At 44.6% G+C, this 20,317-nt stretch overlaps 1 protein-coding gene across 1 annotated transcript in view; it reads left to right on the top strand.

The window, feature by feature from the left end:
* Positions 1-5,529: 5,529 nt before the first annotated feature.
* Positions 5,530-20,317, top strand: part of MAOA (monoamine oxidase A) — a 66,883-nt gene continuing 52,095 nt past the window's right edge. Inside the window, exon 1 of the mRNA XM_021681890.2 lies at positions 5,530-5,740. Within this exon, the coding sequence (XP_021537565.1) occupies positions 5,668-5,740 (73 nt within the window). The 5' untranslated portion in view covers positions 5,530-5,667. The remainder of the gene's footprint in view (positions 5,741-20,317) is intronic.

Below are 20,317 nucleotides of genomic sequence, written 5' to 3'. Positions count from 1 at the left end.
ATGTAATGTCTATTTAGATCCTCACCCCATTACGTAACAAAATATATCCCAGTAGATTAGGATTAAATAAATTCTAAAATAACCAATCATAAAAAAAAAAGGAAACAGAATTCATCCTTCAGATCGGTAAGTTTAAAAGCAATGGAAGAAATTACTAAAAGATAGATACAAGCACACAAACTTTAAATTTCTGCTTATGTCCAATGCCATAAACAATACTAAAATATAAATTGGAATAAACTATCTGCAGTGAAAATACCAAGCAAGGGGTTAATATCTTATTGTACAAATCACTTATAGAAATCAACTACATAAAGGCATGAACTGATCATTCACAAAAGAAGAAATTGAAATGGCTAATAAATATCTGAAAAAAAAAGTGTTTGATCAGTAATCAAAGAAACACTGTTGCAAATAGCAATGCCATGCTGGTTTTTACCCTTTCAAGTTAAGAAAGTTTAAAAAGTTAGCTTCCTTAATGGCTTAATATGAGAGTGGGGGCAGTAAGAACTTAGCCATTTTTTTTTTCTTTTTTTGAAGGAGCAATGAGAGCTTTGTTCAGATCCTATGGCCCTAGACTGTCATTCTTAGACTTTGTTGAAGTATAAATTTGTATGATCTCTTGGGCAAGTAATTTGGTGACTTCAATCAAAGAGCTTTAGAAAAGCTCCCACTCTCTTACCCCATAATTTTAAAGGTTTTAGGACTCTATCTCAAGGAAATTCTAAAAAAGTATGTACAATATTTTATGCACAGAAATATTCATTTAGAAAGTATTCAATTAGAAAGTATTACATGCTTCATGTTAGAGGATAACAGTCCAGTAAAGTACGTCCATGACATGAATATAATGCAGTTTTTAGAAATTAAAATGTGAGTATGTATTGAATCATTATCTAAGTTTTTTGTATTTGCTCATTGAACCCTCACTACGAGGATACTGGATATCTTCCCTTGGCCCTTCCGGGTGCACCCACTGCTTTTCTCTAGCTTCTTCTAACTGGTATGGGCTGCATCAACAGGATCCCTTGCCTTCTAGCGTCTGGTTGGCATAGGTCAATGGAGAGGACCGGGGGAGGCAAGAGAGGAAATTTGGGTATTATTTGTCCTGGCTCCCTCTCTGTGAGTTTCCTGTGGCTGAAAGCCTCCCTGAACTAAGGGCCACAGGTTGTGTAGGCAGCCCCCACCAAACACCACTGTCACCAGGTTCTGATAACTGTTCTCTCCCTTTACCCCTTCACAATGATGCCTTCTTGCTCTCACCTGCCTGGGGATACGGCGTGATTCCCTGTGGTTTCTCTTCATCTTGCCTACCTCTTTTAAAATATTTCCTTTTTTAATTTTTTTTTAAAGATTTTATTTATTTATTTGAAAGAGAGAGAGAGCACGAGCAGGGGAAGAGGGAGAAGCAGGCTCCCCGCCAAGCAGGGAGCCCGATGCGGGGCTCGATCCCAGGACTCTGGGATCATGACCTGAGCCGAAGGCAGACGCTCAACCAACTGAGCCACCCCAGGCGCCCCTAAAATATTTCCTTTTTGATAATCTCTTCAAATGATCTAATTAGAGTTTGCTGTTTCCTCCTGGAACCCTGACAGATACAACGGCTTACGAGATCCTATATTTGAGGAGATAGGCACAGAGAAGCTAAGTAATTTCCCCAAGGTCACACAAGGGAAGAAATAATAATTGTAGGGTATGTCGAAATTGTTCCTTTATTTATCTATTTTAAAATAACTTTTATTGTTTTTATTACAAAAGATATGCAAAATATGCAATACAAATAAAATGAAGAGAATACCCATATTCCCACTCATCTAACCCATCCATTATTTATTTAATAAGAATCCCACATTTTTGTCTCCAGGCAAACTCCTGCTTTTCATCTCAGGCTCTACGTTTAATTGTCTACTCTCTAACCTTCATCTGGATGTCTCAAGGTCACTTGAAACCGAACATGTCCAAAACTAGCCTCATGATCTTCCAGATTCTAGCCACAACCAAGTCTTGTCAATTTTACATGTAAGTGTCTCTAATATGGCCACAGCTCTCCAGCTGCCATCACCCACCTTAGTCCAAGACACTATCACCTCTTTCTTTGAAGAATTCCAAGCTTTGGTCTCCCTGTATCTATCTACCCTTGTCCCCTTCAACCCATTATTTACACAGCAGGCAGATAGACCTTTTCAAAATGCAACCTAGTCGTATCACCCCTTGCTTAAAACCTTGCAATGGCTTCCACTGCTTTAGAATACAGACCAAGGGTCTTACTTTGGCCCAGCTAACCTCAGCAGTTTTGTCTTCTGTGCTCCTTTCTTCCCCTTGCTTAGCTCCACTGTCTGGCTTTCAGCTTCGCCAAGGAACCATGCTTCTTTCTACCACTGGGCCTTTGCCCACATTGTTCCCTCTTTTGGGGACTTTTTTTTTCCCAAGATTTTATTTATTTATTTGAGATAGAGAGTGCGTGCAAACACGAGCGGGGGCGGGTACAGAGGGAGACAGGGAGCACAGATTCCCTGCTGAGCATGGAGCCCAATGGGGCTCGATCCCAGGACCCTGAGATCATGACCCCAGCCGAAGGCAGACGCTCAACCACCTGAGCCACCCAGGCCCTTTCTGGGATATTTTTACACACGTCCCCAAAGTTAACCTCTGGAGTGGTCAAGACACCCTAACACTTTCTTATTACTAGGAACCTTTCCAACATAACATTTATCAGAGCTTACTTGAACACATCAAGCATGTGGTTGCCTGTCTCCTTCACTAGCTCCTCTAGCAGACTGTAGAATGAAGTTCTTTGGCTCTCTTGTGTTGCCTGTGCAACCCCAGTACTTTGCCCTGTGCCTAGCACATAGTATGAAATCAAATATTTGAATGAAAAGAAATAAACATAACAGGGATAAGGACAAAGTTGGAAGAATCATATTAGAAAGGTCTGAATTCTTTATATCTATTATTTCCTCTTTCTTCGCCTCAGAGTCTAACAAGATCTAACACACCCCAGCTCAGCAGGGGTGTGCTTCTCCCTCTCCCTCTGCACCCCCCTATGCTCTCTCTCTCAAATACATTAAAAAAAATCTTTAAAAAACTGGATAAAGAAAAGACTATATCTATATTCCCTTACAGTTTCTTCAACAAGATTGTTTGGTACACAATTGGGGGGAGCAAGGAGAAATATTTATAGGTGGGCACGGATTCTAGTTAACTTCCCGGAGTTCTCATCACTTACTCTAGATGTTATAATTATATCTGTTTTGAGGGTTCTAGTGATGACAAAATCAGCTCTAGGAGGATAAAGTGGAAATTTAAAGAAGGGATAAAACTAGCAAGACGCTGGTTGTACAGTAAAATATGTTCACTAAATATCTCTCTTTTTGGTAGGATGGGAAAACACCTGTTTTTTTGCTTTATTTCAGCCCTTATCTTCACTTTTAAAGTGCAGGTCCCACTTAATCTGACAGCTGAGGGGTTTTTGTTTTGTTTTGTTTTTAAAGACTTTATTTACTTATTTGAGAGAGAGAGAGAGCACATAAGGGGGGTGTTGGCAGATGGAAAAGCAGATTCCCCGCTGAGCAGAGAGCCTGATGGGGGCTCCGTCCCAAGATCCTGGGATCATGACCTGAAGCGAAGGCAGAGGCTTCACCGACTGAGCCACCCAGCCGCCCCTGATAAGTGAGTTCTTAATTTTCTCCCCTACTTGCTTCGATTTGGGTCAAGCACCTCAGCTTGGACAACCCCACAAAGAATCAATAATCGCCCAGTCGGCCCCAAGTGACAGTGCCCACTTCACCCCGCCCCCTCCCTAGGGAGGGGCCCGCGGCTGCGCACACCTCACCCAGCCTCTTGTGACGTCACAAAGGAGCCCACCCTAGTGTGCCGCACCCCTGCGACCCTGCCGTCCAGGTCCCCGTCCTTCAAATACCCGCTTCCCTTAGCCCACCTGGCCCAGTCCTCTTTTAGTTATGGCGCTGAGAATAAAAGCACTAGGCTGAAACCCCCACGGGGCCGCCGCAGCGCCCTTCGGTGGCGTCGCCCGCCCCTCGGGGCCGGAGAAATAGGCGGAGCCAAGCTGCGGTAGCCCTAGGCTCCCCCGCCGCCCAGTAGGCTGGGATCCTGGGGCGGCCTCGGGAGCGCGCGGGGCCGAGACCCCGGGGAGCTGGCGAGGCGCGCGCCCGTAGGAGAGGGGCGGGGAGCAGAATGTCGGCTCCCGCCCGGGCGCGCTCCAGAACCATGAGCGCAAACGGCTCGGCCGCCTCCCGAGGTGGTGGCGGCGAGAGGGGCGGCGAGGCGGAGCGCGCGCCCGGAGCCGGGAGCACAGCTACCCAGATCTCCGACCCGGACTCCAGCTTGGGCGCGGCCACATCCTCCGCGTCCGGGTCGAGCATCGGTTCTGAGTGGCGGACTTTCTCCAGTCCGTTTTCCAGCTTCCTGTCGAACGCGTCCAGAGCGGACCCCGGATACGAGAAGAGCTCCGGCGCGCCCGCCCAACTCCTCTCCAGTCCTGGCCCGAGGACCAACACAGACTCTAGGATTGGCCTCTGGGGCTTCGGCACCCACAGCCTGAACCACCAGATCCCCATGTCTGCCACCGGCCTGAGCACCGCTGATGGGGCCGCCGCAGCCTCCAACCCGGACGCAGGCCATCCCCGGGTACCGATACCAGGACCTGCCCCGCCCTCAGGCCCCCCTCTAGGGTCGATACCTGAGTCCACCCCGCCCGCAGTGCTCGGCCATCCCCGAGTATCAGTACCAGGACCTCCTACATCCACCAACTCTACCCGAGAGCCAGTGCAAGGTTCTGGCCCGCCCTTGACGCCCGGCTTCCTCAAGGTATCGATGCCAGCACCTCGTCCACCCAGTACCAATCCCCAGGTGTCAGCAGACGGGATCGCCCCGCCCTCAGTGATCAGCTCCTCCTGGAGTTCGGTGCGAGGACCTCCCACACCCAATAACTCCCCCGTAGAGTCATTGCAAGGGTCCTTGCAGTTCTCAGGACCCCGCTCCCCCCGACTATCAGTGGACGGATCTGTTGTGCTCTCGGACTCCTCCCGAGTGTCGATGCAAGGGTCCGCCCCACCCTCAGTGCTCAACTCCCCCCGGAGTTCGCTGCCAGGATCTGCCCCGATCTGGGACTCCTCCCGAGTGTCGGCGCAAGGGTCCGCCCCGCCCTCAGAGCTCAGCTCCCTCCCGGCTTCGCAGCAGGGATCGCCCCAGTTCTCGGAGTCCTCCCGAGCGTCGGTGCAAGGATCCACCCCGCCCTCAGTGCCCGGCTTCCCCCGGGATTCGGTACAAGGACCTCTCACGCCCAGGAACAACCCCGGAGAGTCGGCACAAGGGTCCACCCAGCCCTCAGTGCCCGGCTCCCCCCGGGATTCGATACAAGAACCTCTTACGCCCAGGAACTCCTCCCGAGGGTCGGCACAAGGGTCCACCCAGCCCTCAGTGCCAGGTGCCCCCCGAACATCCGCGGAAGGATCGGCTCCACCCCCGGACTCCCCTGGACGAGTAGTACAAGGGGCCGCTCCGCCCTCAGTGCCGGGCTCTGCCCGGGTGTCGGTGGAAGAATCGGCTCCGCCCCCGGACTCCCCCCGAGAGTGGGTAGAAGGGTCCGCCCCGCCCTTGTCCCGCTCCACTCCTCTACCTACGCCCCGGGAGAGTCGCAACCAGAGCATGGCGAGTGGGGAGACGGCGAGCACCGCGGGCCACATGTTCGACGTAGTCGTGATAGGAGGCGGCATCTCAGGTCAGTATGGACCGTAGCGGTAACCTGAGGGCCCCTGGCCGGCCCGGGGTGGGGGGCTTGCCGTAGCGCCGCAGCATTTGGGGATCTCTCTCATGCATGCTGGAGTGCAACAGTGCCCGGCCCCGGATCCTGCGAGGCGAGAGTGGGGGTTGGGCCAGTTTTGCTGGTGGTGTGAACTGGACAGAACAATAATTTTACTACTACTATTAAATACTAGCATTTAATTAGCTCTCGCTGTGCAGTTATATTCGGTACTTTACTTGCATTTCCTCAATCCTCAGCAGTCCTGTGAGATGGGTACTCGCCCCCATTTTACAAAACCAAGTAACTGAGGTCTGGAGACTTTCAGTAACTTTCCAGAGGTCAGACCACTTAGCCAGAAAGTGGCCGAATGATTTTTTTCCATTCAAGACCTTCACTTCTAATCCCTGAGGTGGCTGCTTCGCCTCACTGATTTCAGGTCCTTTGCCATAAACAAAACATCAGTGTTGGGATTTTTGTAGTATTGAAGTAGTAATAGTGTTATTCTGGTTCTGCTCTTCTCCAAGCACTTTTCCTTAGAAAATTTGGTAAGTGAAGAGGAAGGAAGAATCGTTTAGTAAAAGTTTTTTTTTTTTTTTTTAAAGGAGAGGGGGTGGGCTCTTAGTTTTAACCTACTCCGGCTGTTTTTTTTTTTTTTTTTAGAACTTGTAGGAAGGTGTAGGGCATGTATTGCCCAAAGGGAATCTCTTTGTGAAGCAGAGGCCCACAGCCGGTCAGGGAATGCCCTGTTGTGTCCTTTCATAAGAGCTCCCAGTGACCGAATCCTGTCCTGTATGGAGCTGGTGAGTCTGGGTTCCCCTGGTCCTGTCTTAGGTTTGCAGCTGACCAAGTGCATGAGGCTTGCCTGTATCTTCCTGGAAACCTCATCATGACTGATATATTCAGTTGTCACATAGGCTGTCATAATTGCTAAAATTTGAAATTTAGGAATTGTGTTTCAGCCCTAGCTAGAATCCCACATGAATCTGCCCAGGACCTGGGAGGGTGTTAATTTCTGAAATATACCTGCAAGATCTAATGTAGAAAGAGGGAGAAAGAAGGTGGAAGGGAGTAAGTAGGATGGCCCCATAGTAGCTCTTTGTATGTGTAATTTTTGTGGGGGGGAGACTCTGAACATGCTTAAAAATTAATTTTGAGTGGAGATAGCTTTTGACTTGGTCTCTTGAGGATCAATAGTCTGAATCGCCAGAGGAGAGGTTGGCCTGAGCTGTTGCTTTGACACTGAAGCCAGTGCTAGCAAAAACATGCCTGTATGTTGGAGCATTGGAGGAAAGCAGACCGTGGTGGAGAGTAAGAAAAAGAAGTATATTTCTCTTGTTTCTATTCATTCATCCCTTCATTCATTCAACAAACACTTGCCGAGTGCCTGCAGTGAAGAGAGCTGGTCTTTCCAAAAACCTAGTCCTCCCATGCATGCCTCCTAGAAGCAATGTGATTGTTGATCACTGGGAAATCAATGTTCTGATTGTGTGGTGTATAAATTGATTGGTTCTCTCTCTTCCCCCGTCTCCATACCATCCGCTTTCACAATTTGGGGTTCTTTCTGGGATTTTATCTTTGTCCTTTTCTTGTTCTGTGCTCCACTATTCCTTAAGGAGTGTTTTGTCTTTTATTTTCCCTCTGCCTGATTACCTACTGTTTCTCCCTTTCCACACCTTCTTCCCAGTAGTTGGTCGTGAGCAGAGGTGGATTTACCCGGTAGCTGGCGACCCTCATGCTTTATGACCTTACAACTGCAGGTGCCTTCTGCTTCTCATTCTGGATAAATAGCTTCATACTGTGTCTTGTATTGGTAATTTTGCATCCTTGTTTCTTAAAGAGGACACCCAAATCATGAGCTTCAGGCCCCTCAAAACCTGGATCTGCCTGTGATCACTATTAATCATTAATTTGTTTGTTTCATTTGGGGGAAAGGAGAGGGCCTTTCTTGCACAGTAGTTCACACACCTATCTCAGCAGCCGGCTTCCAGTCCATTAGTGACAGTGGAAAAGGCATGGGGCTTCCTCTAATATCATCTCCCCGTCGCTCAATTGGAGTGATTTTAACACCCACAACTGACCAGAAACATTGCATTCTGGCTGTGATGCCTTCCCAAGATGGTTCACAACTAAAATTCAAAGTAGATGCAAGTCTGGCTCAGGCTAAACCTGCACACAGACTGGGTATTTCATGAGCAGCTGAGAGGCTTTACTGCTCAAGGGGTTCTTGAGATGCCAGAAACACATCATACTTGCATGTACTTAGCCAACTTAATCCCTCTAGCAGTTTTAAATGCTTTGGGATATTTTTATAACTTTTGTCACAACTTGCACACTTTAATATGCTACCCACACACTTAAAATATATGGCTAGTACTCAGCATCTGCAGTGTCATTACTTCTGTATAACAGTGTAGCTCCCAGAAGAGTACAAATTCCAAATGACATTCCTCAAACTCAATCCATAGTAACAGAATTATTTTTCATTTTTGATAACTATCTTGGCTGTACAGAGAATGACAGCATCTTTTTTTTTAACATCAACTTTAAAGATTATTTATTTATTTATTTGACAGAGAGCACAAGCAGGGGGGGCGGGAGGGGGAGAAGCAGGCCCCCCACTGAGCAGGGTGCCCCATGCCAGCTCCATCCCAGATCCTAAGACCCTGGGATCGTGACCCGAGCCGAAGGCAGATGCTTAACTGACTGAGCCAGCCATCCAGGCGCCTCAAGAGTGGCAGCATCTTAATATAGCTCCCTCTTGTCATTAAAAAACCCCCATAAAACAGGGGTGCCTAGGTAGCTCAGTGGGTTAAGCGTCCGACTCTTGGTGGCTCAGGTCATGATCTCATGGGTCCTGAGATCAAGTTCTGTGTGGGGCTTCATGTTTAGTGGGGAGTCGGCTTGAAGTTTCTCTCCGTCTGCCCCTCCTCCAGTCGTGCGCGCGCATGCATGCTCTCTCTCTCCAAAATAAATACATCTTAAAAAAACCCCATAAAACAGAGCATGTCTTTTTTTTTTTTTTTTAAGATTTTATTGATTTTTTAACAGAGAAAGAGACAGCGAGAGAGGGAACACAAGCAGGGAGAGTGGGAGAGGAAGAAGCAGGCTTCCCGCCGAGTAGGGAGCCCGATGCAGGGCTCGATCCCAGGACCCTGGGATCATGACCTGAGCCGAAGGCAGACACTTAACGACTGAGCCACCCAGGCGCCCAAAACAGAGCATGTCTTATAGCCATAAAACCCCTTTTTCTGTCCACTAATCCATTACATAATTGTATATACAATGTCAGTAGTGGAGAAGGGGAAAACCCCTGCTCATTTGTAAGTAATATAATGGTATCTTTAACATGCTCTGGCCCTTTCCTGTCATCCATCATCTATCACCAAGTCCTTCTTGAAACTCCTTTCATTCTGTGACACTAGGATCCTAAATTTTTATTCCACACTGATCGCTCCTTTTCTGTTCCTTTCATTGCGCCCATATTCTTGCGAACTTCTAGTTTTGAAATGGCCTCGAGGTTCAGCTGTTGATCACTGTTATGCTCTTATGCACTTTTCCTTTCTCTTTCTCATTCTAGGACTTCAGATTTCCCTTATCTATAGAAGGCTCTTAAGTCTCTAGTTGGGATCCATTTCTTTCTCCGAGATCCCATTCTATAATTTATCTGCTCCTGGGTATTTCAGACTTTAATGTCCTGTTCTTACTTCATATTCATCATGTCCAAAAGCCTCCTTGCCCTCCAACCCAGCTTGTCTTCCTCACTTCCTTGGCTCGGTTCTTGGCACCACCGTCCTTTACACCCAGTCAACAGATCCTTCTAATTCCTTGTTTGGGCTCCTCTCCATTCCCAGTGACTCCCCCGTCCCCAGGATAGACCCTGGACCCCTTTGGCTCACCAGGTTATGACCGTCTTTCCAGTGGCCACCCTTTACTTTGGGCTCTCCCTTCATGTCCATCCTGCACTGTTCTCTCAGAGCTGATTTTTTTTTCTTTTTCAATTTGAGCATAGTTGACACACAATGTTACATTCGTTTCGGATATACAATATAGTGATTGGATAAGTCTGTATGTTATTCTAGGCTTACCAGAAGTGTAGCTACCATGTGTCCCCTTACACTGCTAGTACAGGATTATATTCCATATGCTGTTCCTTTCATCCCCGTGACTTATTCATTCCATAACCAGACTTCATTTTTTTAAACACTTCCTTCATCACCTTGCTCTTCTGCTCAAGACCTTCCTTCACTGGTCTATTAACAGCCCCTCAAGCTTCCCTCCATACCCTCAGTTATCTAGCCCCACTTTCTTGGACCAGTAGCATCCCCCACTGTCCCCAACATGGAGTCACACTGCTGTCTTGTCATCAGTGCTACACCATGTTGATTTTGTCCCTTCACCCTTTCCTTGTTTTTGTCTTTCTTAACATGGGAGTGCTGCTCTCTGGCTGTTTACATCTTATCCATTCTTCAACACGTGATTAATGACCCTTTTTAAAAAAAGATTTTATTTATTCATTGGAGAGAGTGAGCGCACACACGAGCAGGGGGGTGGGGGGGGAGGAAAGCAGAGGGAGAGGGAGAAGCAGACTCCCCGCTGAGCCCAACATGGGGCTCGATCCCAGGACCCCTGGCTCGATCCCAAAACCCCGAGACCATGACCTGAGCCGAAGGCAGACGCCTAAGCATCTGAGCCACCCAGGCGCCCCTAATGACCCTTTCCTTAATCACTCTGTCTGCCCTTGATTTTTCCCTGTTAGTGCTTGTCGTCTATATCTAACAATCCACACTTACTTTCTGATGTCTATTTCTTGATGTTATTTTAACTATAGCAATTCAGTCATTGACCGTAGATGCCAGTTCTCACTCAGGAGCTGACACAGATATAACAAATGACAGAAACCCAGTGGCATACGATTTTAAAATCTGCCCTGAACCGACAATTCCTGAATTGGCTCTCTGTAGGGGGAGAAAAAAAGGAAAAGAAAAGAAAAAAGCCCACCTCCAGGGGTCAATGTATACTTCAAACTCTTTGGGCCAAAGGGGTTTTTGCCAGGCAATCCAGTCCAATCACATAAGATTTTAATCCTCTCCATGGCTTCTCCTTGGTGATGATGTGGCTGTAGCTTGGAACACACATCTAGGGAAGGGGAATGCTCTGCCCTTCAAGGCAACTCATTAGGAGCAGAGGTGGATCCGCTGCCTGGACTCGTTCAAGCCCTTTGGGAGCCTCAACCCTATGCCAGGCAGTGGCTAGATCTCGGGGGAAAAGGTCTGATGGTGAGTAAGTAGTTTCCCTGCCCATAAGCTGCCCCATTCTCATGCAAGAAGGAGTCAAGAGAATAATCGACATTCATACAGTGGAAAGAAATATTATTGTCATGAGTATGAACAAAGTGCTGGGACCTTGAAAGATAAGTTTCTAAGCAAAAACACTTCAGTCATAACGCTGGGTAATCCTGGGTAGTAAAAGAGTTTTTCCATGGTTTTGGAAATTTTGAAGTGTCATGTGAAAAGAGATTATTTCCAACTAGTGTCTAAGTAGTGGAACCTCCCCCATATTTTTATCCATGAGCCGAGCTCTACTTAATTGAGCACACTAGCCACCCAGAGGTCGGGGCTGTATAAAATCAGCGGGGACTGAATCCTTTTCATCCTCTGAGACAGAAAAGCCATTTTGCAAGAAGGTTGACTAATGTTCTGAATTCCGACAATTGAGTCCACAACATACCACAATTTCCCTTTTTGCTGAATTATATCACCCTGAAGAATCATTTCTGCTGAGAGCATTTTTGGCATTTTAACCCATAACTTGGCAGCAGACACTTGTGGTTTTGTAGTGATTAAGAAAAACATTTAAAAAACTCTGCTTATTTTTGGCGCCTTAGTTATTTAGATACTTTGAGGTTCAATGCAGACGGGGCATTAATGTTCTGCCTTTTAGAACACTTCTTTGCCTCTGTTTTGTATTTTTTTCTCAAACTAGGATCCTTTCAGTTTAGAAATTTGTTGATGTTGAACAAAGAACACAAGAATACTTGGGTTCTGATTTTTTGAAATCTTTGTGGTTGAATAGATTTGGGGTTTAGCTGACGTTTAATGGACCGTTTTTGCATTTAACCAATACTAATTGGCTTGACCCAACACGTAATCCTCAGCTAATGTAAAAAATATATTTAATAATAGATCTAAGTACAGTATAATTATATAAGTATAGTGTAACTGTAATGTAATTGCATCACAGAGACCCATAATTGAGAAAGAGAAAGGTGGAAGCTTGTTATTGGTGAATATGGGTCATACAATCTTTGTGCAGATGTGACATACACATATTTTATATATAACCAATCTTGTCAGTATTTGGATTCAGGTGTACCCAGAAAGACTGAGGTTCTGTTGTAGTTTTAATTTTTAAAAAATTTTTAAAAAGATTTTTATTTATTTACACAAGCAGTGGGGAGGGGCAGAGGGAGAAGCAGGCTTCCCGCTGAGCAGGGAGCCCGACATGGGGCTCAATCCCGGGACCCCAGAACCCTGACCCGAGCAGAAGACAGACGCTTACCCGACTGAGCCACCCAGGCGGCCCCCTGTTGTAGTTTTATATCACATACAAGCGTTTGCAAAAGCATAGACATCCAGTCAGCCCTTGTTTGAAGACCATGCTTGCGTGTACGAGGTGGGTATGTTTCATAATGACAGTTCCTTTTCATGTTAGGTTTGAGCGATCAGAACTGCACAGAATGATCCAAGAGTAGTTTAGTTACATTTTTCACTATTGTAAGGTTTGAGACAAGTTGGTTGTTAGGACTGTTTTTTTGCCTTTATGGTGAAAAATATTTTATAGTTTTGCCAGGAATTTGTATTTTCTTCCGGATGATCTGCTCCTTATTATGTTGTCATTTGGCATGATGAATTAGGGCAGCTTAAAATCTTTTTTTTTTCACATTTAAAACCAGTTTTTTAAGTCATCTCTATACCCATCTCTATAGCTCGAACTTACGACCCTATGATCAAGAGTTGCACACTCTACCAACTGAGCCAGCCGGGCGCCCCCAGGGCGGTTTAAAATCTTTAAACTATGGTTTTGTCATTTGTAAAATTACAGGTTGGATTAAGTTGGATTATGTTATACGTGTTATATCTTCCAGGATCTCTTTTAGTAATTAGTAGTCGTCCTACTGTCTGTCTCTTCAGCTTTCTCTTTTGAATCCCCTCCTCAACACGTTTTTCCTTCCATGTTGTATTCTGGAAACGGTTTGCATGATCTCTTATGTTGACGTCCTACACTAACTTAAATCCGAGTCTGGGGCTCTCTTACACATGCTCATTCACACCTTCTCCATGACTTCTCTGAGCTTTAGTTTCAAAGCCCTTTTGTAGTTGTTGCTAAGCCAAAGTAAACAAAACCCCACTTTATAGCAATAATTAATCAATTGATTAGGTAAAAGTGTCAATAAGAACATAAACATCAGATGATGAGCTTTGAGAGTTGAGTTTATTACATATTAACCATGTTCCAAGGTCACAGATTTGCAACCTGTAAAGGCTCACAGGGACCAACACAGAGGCTCAGAGGGATCAAGTGAATTACCAAATGCCACAAAATTCTTAGCAGCATAACTTGACTTTGGACCCCTAAAATGTTGACCACCAGGGCAGTGTTGCTTCTACACCCCGCCTCGCAGGACTTGCCCTGTAGGCCCATTCCTAGAACTGCAGTAAACTTATTTTTACTTTACTTTGACACTTTATGCTCTAAAACCTGGTGACTATTGTTTCGCAGTAATTTATATTTTAGAATATGTTACATGGCATGTTACTGCTTCACGAACATTTATACTTAAAAAGATGGGACACCCTATTAAGGTCAAATGACTTTTATATGAAGAATTTATTTCCTTTTTTGAGAAGTCCATACCTGGTGTGTTTATGATACTGTGTAGCAGTTGTTCGACTAGTTTCCATCAGTGGTTCTTAAGCTTTTGGATGGTATCTCCCTTTGAATATCTGATGAAAGCTACTGAAACTTTCCACCAAAAAAATGCATATTTTTACTCATAGAATTTTTCTCCCTGCCCCAGGCCAACATCAGATGTTATGGAAACACCGTCAGGGTCACTGTCCCTGTAGTATAAATATTTGGGGCTGAGACTGAGACATCACAGAAGTGGCAAAAAATAATTCAAAGGATTCATTAGGTCATTAGACAGTTACAAGTAATGAATATGTAAATAGATAATGATAAAAACAATCAAGACATCTAGGCTGAAAAATAAGGCACATGCATCTCCTATATTAAGTCATGATAAATCAAGCAGTGAACCTGACATGCTTTGGAAAAAAAGAATTTGGGGAGACAACACGGGTGAAGAAAATGGAAGGCTGTGGTGGTTGATGTGATTTTTTAAAATAGTTTTCCAGGGCGCCTGGGTGGCTCAGTTGGTTAAGCGACTGCCTTCGGCTCAGGTCATGATCCTGGAGTCCCTGGATCGAGTCCCGCATCGGGCTCTCTGCTCGGCAGGGAGCCTGCTTCTCCCTCTGACCCTCCCCCCTCTCATGTGCTCTCTCTCTCTCTCATTCTCTCTGTCTCAAATAAATAAATAAAATCTTTAAAAAAAAAAAATAAAATAATAAAATAAAATAAAATAGTTTTCCAAGATTGGTACTTACAGATTTTAGGTATTGAAATGAAACCACTGATATTAAATATACATTTGTTATTTAACATGCATTTGTCATAGCTTAATGCTCCTCGGTCATTGGAAGCATTTGACAAAATTCGGACCCAAGTAGAAGAGTGAAATTCTCTAGTTTATCTGAGAGTCCACTTGTCTCTCCAGTGACCATGTGACACCCAGGAACCTTCCGTGCCGTTTCAACTAGAAACCTGAAATGCTGTTGGTGTTTGAGGTTATTTGGGGGGTTCACTGGTGGCACAAACAAGGGAAGCAGGAAATGACAGACAAGGAAAGTATTTCATGGAGGAAGTAATACTTGACAGAAGTGTTGTGAGTTTTGGATAAATTCCAAAATGCAACAAAAACGACTTTTTCTTTTTTTTTCTTTTGTTTTTAAAATTAGAAACTTTTTTTTTTTAAAGATTATTTATTTATTTGACAGGGAGAGAGAGAGAGAGCACAGGCAGGGGGAGCGGCAGGCAGAGGGAGAAGAAGGTTCCCCACCGAGTAGGGAGCCCGATGCGGGGCTCGATCCCAGGACCCCAGGATCATGACCTGAGCCAAAGGCAGACGCTTAACGACTGAGCCACCCAGGCGCCCCAGAAACATTTTTTTTTTTAATTGAAGTATAGTTGACACATCATGATGACCTTTAAGGTGACCGTTTCCAGATTAAATGGGTTTGCTTTGAGCTGTGCCTTAAATTCCAGACCTTTTTCTTGCATGCCTGCCTGTGTTTGTTCATTGATTCGCTCATTCATCCATTCATTCGATAAATATCTGTTGATCGAGCGCAAAATCTATGTTTTCCTGCTTTGGGAACATTGCTTCTAAACCTTTAGTATGAGCTGATGTTTGACTATACTTTTTATTGTCCTCAGAGTCTGGAGTCCAAGAGTCCATATGTACAGTTATGTAAGAATTCTGTTGGCCAGAGATCACGTTGCTGAATAATGGAAAGTTAACTTTAAAAACTTAATATGTGATACACACTCTACACATTCCTAGGTGGTGATGAATGTGAAAGTTGAAGAAAAATGTCACTTTTAGGATTTAAGAGGAAGAACTAGGAGAGCCAGCAGAGCATAAGCTGCAGCTGCACTAAAGTTTTGCTTCAACACTCTTAGCTTGTGCTCTAGGCATTGTTCACCTGGGTCCCTGTCCAGGGGAGTTTATTACTGTCAATATTTGGACATTCTCATAAGAGATGAAACCAGCTTTCCCAAAGTGTGTTTTGAGGAGTAGTTTTTTTAACAGTGCAGACGGTGCAGAAATGCTGAGTTGAACAGGTCTCTTCACTGCAGGACTTATTAGGGCCTTTCATATGCCAGTGTGTGCCACACATTTCCCAGAAGGAGAAATGGCATATGTCGCAACGTCCAGGAACACTGATACTTTTCCCCTGAGCATGCCTGGAAACTATCGCTTTAAACCACAGTGCATCTTAGTGTGCAGAATCTAGGGACAGCAGTGTGGAGGGCCCTTGGTGTATTTTTAAAAAATTTATTTATTTGAGAGAGAGAACACGAGTGGGGTGGGGGGGAAGGGAGAGGGAGAAGCAGATTTCCCACTGAGCAGGGAGCCCGATGCGGGGCTCAATCCCAGGACCCCAGGATCATGACCTGAGCTGAAGGCAGACACTTAACCAACTGAGCCACCCAGGCGCGCCCCCCCCCCTTGGTATATTTTTAAAGTTTCAGTGAAAGAATGGGGCGGTTCATGAATTAAGGGGTAATTGCATTCCCCAACTCGGGTGAGATCCATTTATCTAAAGTGAAGATGAATGCTGAACAATAATCAAATTAATTAGGACTGTCTAGACAACCAGTCTGTTGAATTTCGGGCAAATTGAAGTTAATTGTTAGCTTTCATCTATTTACCATTTGAGACAGCACTGTCTTTTAGCTTATCAAAGGGATTAGAAGATTTGGCATTTTCAAAAGCAGAGAATTATTTCTCTGAAAGGAAGCACAAATGCAGATGGATACAGGGATCGGAATGGTTATATGTATCCGGGACAAGTTTGTGTGTGCATTGATACTCTCTGTTTTCTTTTGCTAAAAAGTACAATACTGGGTCAGAGACCAGAAAATGTACTTGTAGTATAGACTCTGCTGGCTTACTTAGGCATAGACATTAAAATGATGTGGCACCCTGTCCTTGTCAGTCTTTCTTAGTTGCTCACGATAAATATAATCTAAGCGTTAGAAACTTCCCTGTTGCCTTCATCCAGGTGAGCATGGTTTCGTTTTCTCAGTATGCAACTATTCTATTCATTGCAACAAGCATTTAAGCACCTGCAACACGACAGGATCTATTCTGGGATGCAAAGATGTATAACACATTTCTGGTCTCAAGAAAGTCCTAACAGACTAGTTACGAGTCAGATCTCTGGGCAAGGGGTCATGATGCCTTGGACGAGGGCAAAAGGCCACCATGGCTTGGACCAGAGTGGCTGTGGTTGCAGTGGGAAGCAGGTAGATTCCGAACATTGTCTGAGGCCACAACCAGGAGGGCCTGCCCCTCGAATGGATGAGATATATGACAAAGGGAGAAGAGTCAAGAATAGCTTCGAGAGTTCTGACCCGAGCATCTGACTAAATGGTGGTGCCATTTACTAAGTTGCAAAGGGCCAGGGGAGGAATGAGTTCTGGGGAAATATCAAATGTCCTGCTTTAGATGTATTGAGCTGGAGATGCCGCAGTGACCCTACTTTCTTGGGGGCATCATTCCAGCGCTTTATGTCTGGTGCCAGGTGGCACTCGGTGCTAAGAAGAAAAATAAAACAGGCTGACAGGGACAGAGTGCGACAGAAGATTAAAACCCTTGCCTGTATTGAAAGTGCAATCACCGGACATTTTTCATGAGGAATATGCTCTGTTTCAAGGTTTGTTCTAGTGAAGGGGTGGAGACACCAGGTCATTTGTTGTGGAAGGAAAACCAGAAATTGAACTGGAAAGGGTAGCGCGAGTCAGATGGACGAATTCTTTTTTTCCCCCTCAAACAGAGTGATATGAATGTACTTGAAGAAGGCAGGTGAGGGGAAGGGCCCTCGGTGAGGTAGAGGTGGCAGGGCTAAGTGTGAGGCCGGGTTCCACAGTAACAGATTTGTTCCCCAGGAAGCAAAGGACCATTTCTTTGAAGGCTTCATTGCAGATATTACGAATTCCTTCGCCACGTGCGCTGTGTGGGTGAGATCATTCCCTGCACCGTTTCTTTGGGGAGGTTGGGCACTGCAGGACATTGAAAGCAGGGCAGAATCTGTGGGAACACGGTTTCCAGGGGCAGTGGCTTTAAGAAGCTGGAGCTTGGTTTGAGGTTGCCATGGCGCCCCTGTGGCCTGCATACTTCATCTCATCCGGGCCCTTCTGGTCCAATAAGCAGCAGTAACAAAAATAAATAAATAAATAAATAAATAAATAAAGTATTTTGCTTCTATTTGCTCTATAGTATCTCAGATCGAACACGATTTCTTACTATTGTTATATAAAACAAAACAATTGCCTGAACTCTCAAGACGACGTGTGCTTTTAAAAGCAGCCTTGCTTTTTTTTTTTTTTAAAGCCTGTCTAATACATCCTTTCACCTATTTTATTTTGCTTTATGCAAAACCCAAGTGATGGAAGAAAAATTGGAAGGGAAACTATGTTGTTTTAAACTCCTCATTCCTATTTAGAATACTTAATTGCAAAGTGATTAAAGATTTGCTCGCGCCCTGCTCCTCCAATTTTCCTGTTTTTCGGATTTTTTTTGTTATTTATTTATTTATTTATTTTGCATTTTGAAAGTGATTGGATCCTTATTTACACAGTAAGTTTTTATCGAACTCTTTGTGAACGTGGCTTCTCTGGGCTCTCTACTCTCATAGAAAACCACAAGACATTTGGGAGTCCGCGTTCTTTTCCTCCTAAGGAGTTTGGTTTGCCATGATTTGGGAGAGGAACGGCTCTTGGTACAGATGCAATGAATGGTAGATTTTACCAGTGCCCACTTAGACCTCTTCCTTACAACGGACCCATGGGAGAACAGAGACTTTAGACGCAAGGACACTTGAGCATCTAAGACACCTTTCCAGGGTGGCCCTTCATCCCTCACAAGCCAATGAATCTCATACACCTGCTGATTTAATACACACTCTCCCCTCCTTGACTTTATCCCTCTCCTCACGGATCTGAGGCCCAAGAGTTTATACCTCTAACAGTGTGTGGGGGAGCCGGCTTCTACTGGCTGGAAAGGCCTCTTTCCAATTCCACATTCAGTGATACCACATTGGTAGCTTGAAATAAGTAATTTGAAATCAGACATGATGGGAGTGTCTATACACCGCGGAAACCCAAATGGTACAAATCAGGTGACCTCTTCCTCCCCACAGCCCAGAGATGGTTGTTAACCATTTAGCAGCATACCACTATATCAAACCCTTTCCTTATTTTAGCAGGGGAGGAGGGGATGGTGCATACCAGGAGGGCTGGGGGTGGGGGGCAGGTCTTTTCTATCACTCAGGATTCCATGTGGCAATGAAATGATGGAAAATGAATGAAAGGGGGAGCTATAGTGTTCAGTGCTCTTAGCTTTGGCTAATCTATATTTCTTTGGAACAAGATGAACATTAAATCTATATGAGATTTTCTCTTTTCATAACAAATATGAAAATAAAAAAATATTTGATTATAAAATCTTTTTATGGAAGGAATAAGTCATGGAGACGAAAGGTCCAGCATAGGGAATATAGTCAATGGTATTGTACTATCGTTGTATGGTGACAGATGGTAGCTACCCTTGTGGGGAGCCCTATACTGCAATTAAAAAAAATAATAAAATCCATTCTGTAGTAGCTACATTATATTTGGTGACTTGCCTTCAGACTTAAAAGCCTTTTCTTTTCTAACAATTTTATCCCATTTACAAAAAAAAAAAAAAGCCAAATAAATATTTTGAAAGATAAAGGCAGAAACCCTTAAGCTAATCTGTGGAGTTGACAATTGAGATATGATTTTTTTCTGTGAATGATTCTTGAGTTTTGTTGTGATGAGGGGAGAGTAGAATGCATAGCGATACACAGAATAAGAACAAAATAAGAGTTAAGGAGTGTAATCTAAGACTCATATCTTGAAGCAGGCGTTGGCTTCATTTGTTTCATTCAAATCAACAGCCGCAGTTATAGTAGAAAAACTTTCCTGGACTGTAAGTATTTGCCTGTGCTTTATTTTCCACTTACTGAGTATTCAAAAGTAGTTATTATTATTCAAAAATAAACAGTCGGTTAAGCGTCCGACTCTTGATTTCCACTCAGGTCATGATCTCAGGGTCTTGGGATCATCGATCTGGTGGGCTCCCCGCTCAGGGGGGAGTCTACTAGAGATTCTCTCTCCTTCTCCCTCTGCTCCAACCCCCTGTGTGTGAGCTCTCTCTCTCTCAAATAAATAAATCTTTCAATAACTTTTTTAAAAAATGGCACCTTTTACTTCCATATTCGGTATTTTCTAATTTTCCAATTATCGTGGAAGTTCCTTATCAGAGTCTTGTTCACAATAAACACACAAACTGAAACATCGGAACCCCATTTATTCAGCGTTGTAGAAGAAATATTTCTTCTAAATAACGTACATCTTCCCTCTTCAAATTCCAAGGCCTTTTTAAAGATTTTCCTTATTTATTTGAGAGAGACAGAGCGTGTGTGCGTGAGATGCTGAGCATGGAGCCCCACGTGGGTGCGATCTCACGACCCCAAGATCATGACCTGAGCTCAAATCAAGAGTCGGATGCCCAACTGACTGAGCCACCCAGGCGTCCCCAAGACCTTTGTAAAAGCATTTTTTTTTTTTCTGAAATCCTTTTAAAATGTTTTAAACATTTTCTTTATTTCTTAAACTAAGAGT

Source organism: Neomonachus schauinslandi, chromosome X (genome assembly GCF_002201575.2).
Source record: "Neomonachus schauinslandi chromosome X, ASM220157v2, whole genome shotgun sequence".
Lineage (NCBI taxonomy): Eukaryota > Metazoa > Chordata > Mammalia > Carnivora > Phocidae > Neomonachus > Neomonachus schauinslandi.
Note: the sequence above shows the minus strand (reverse complement) of the source record. Positions and strands in the feature narration are given on the sequence as shown.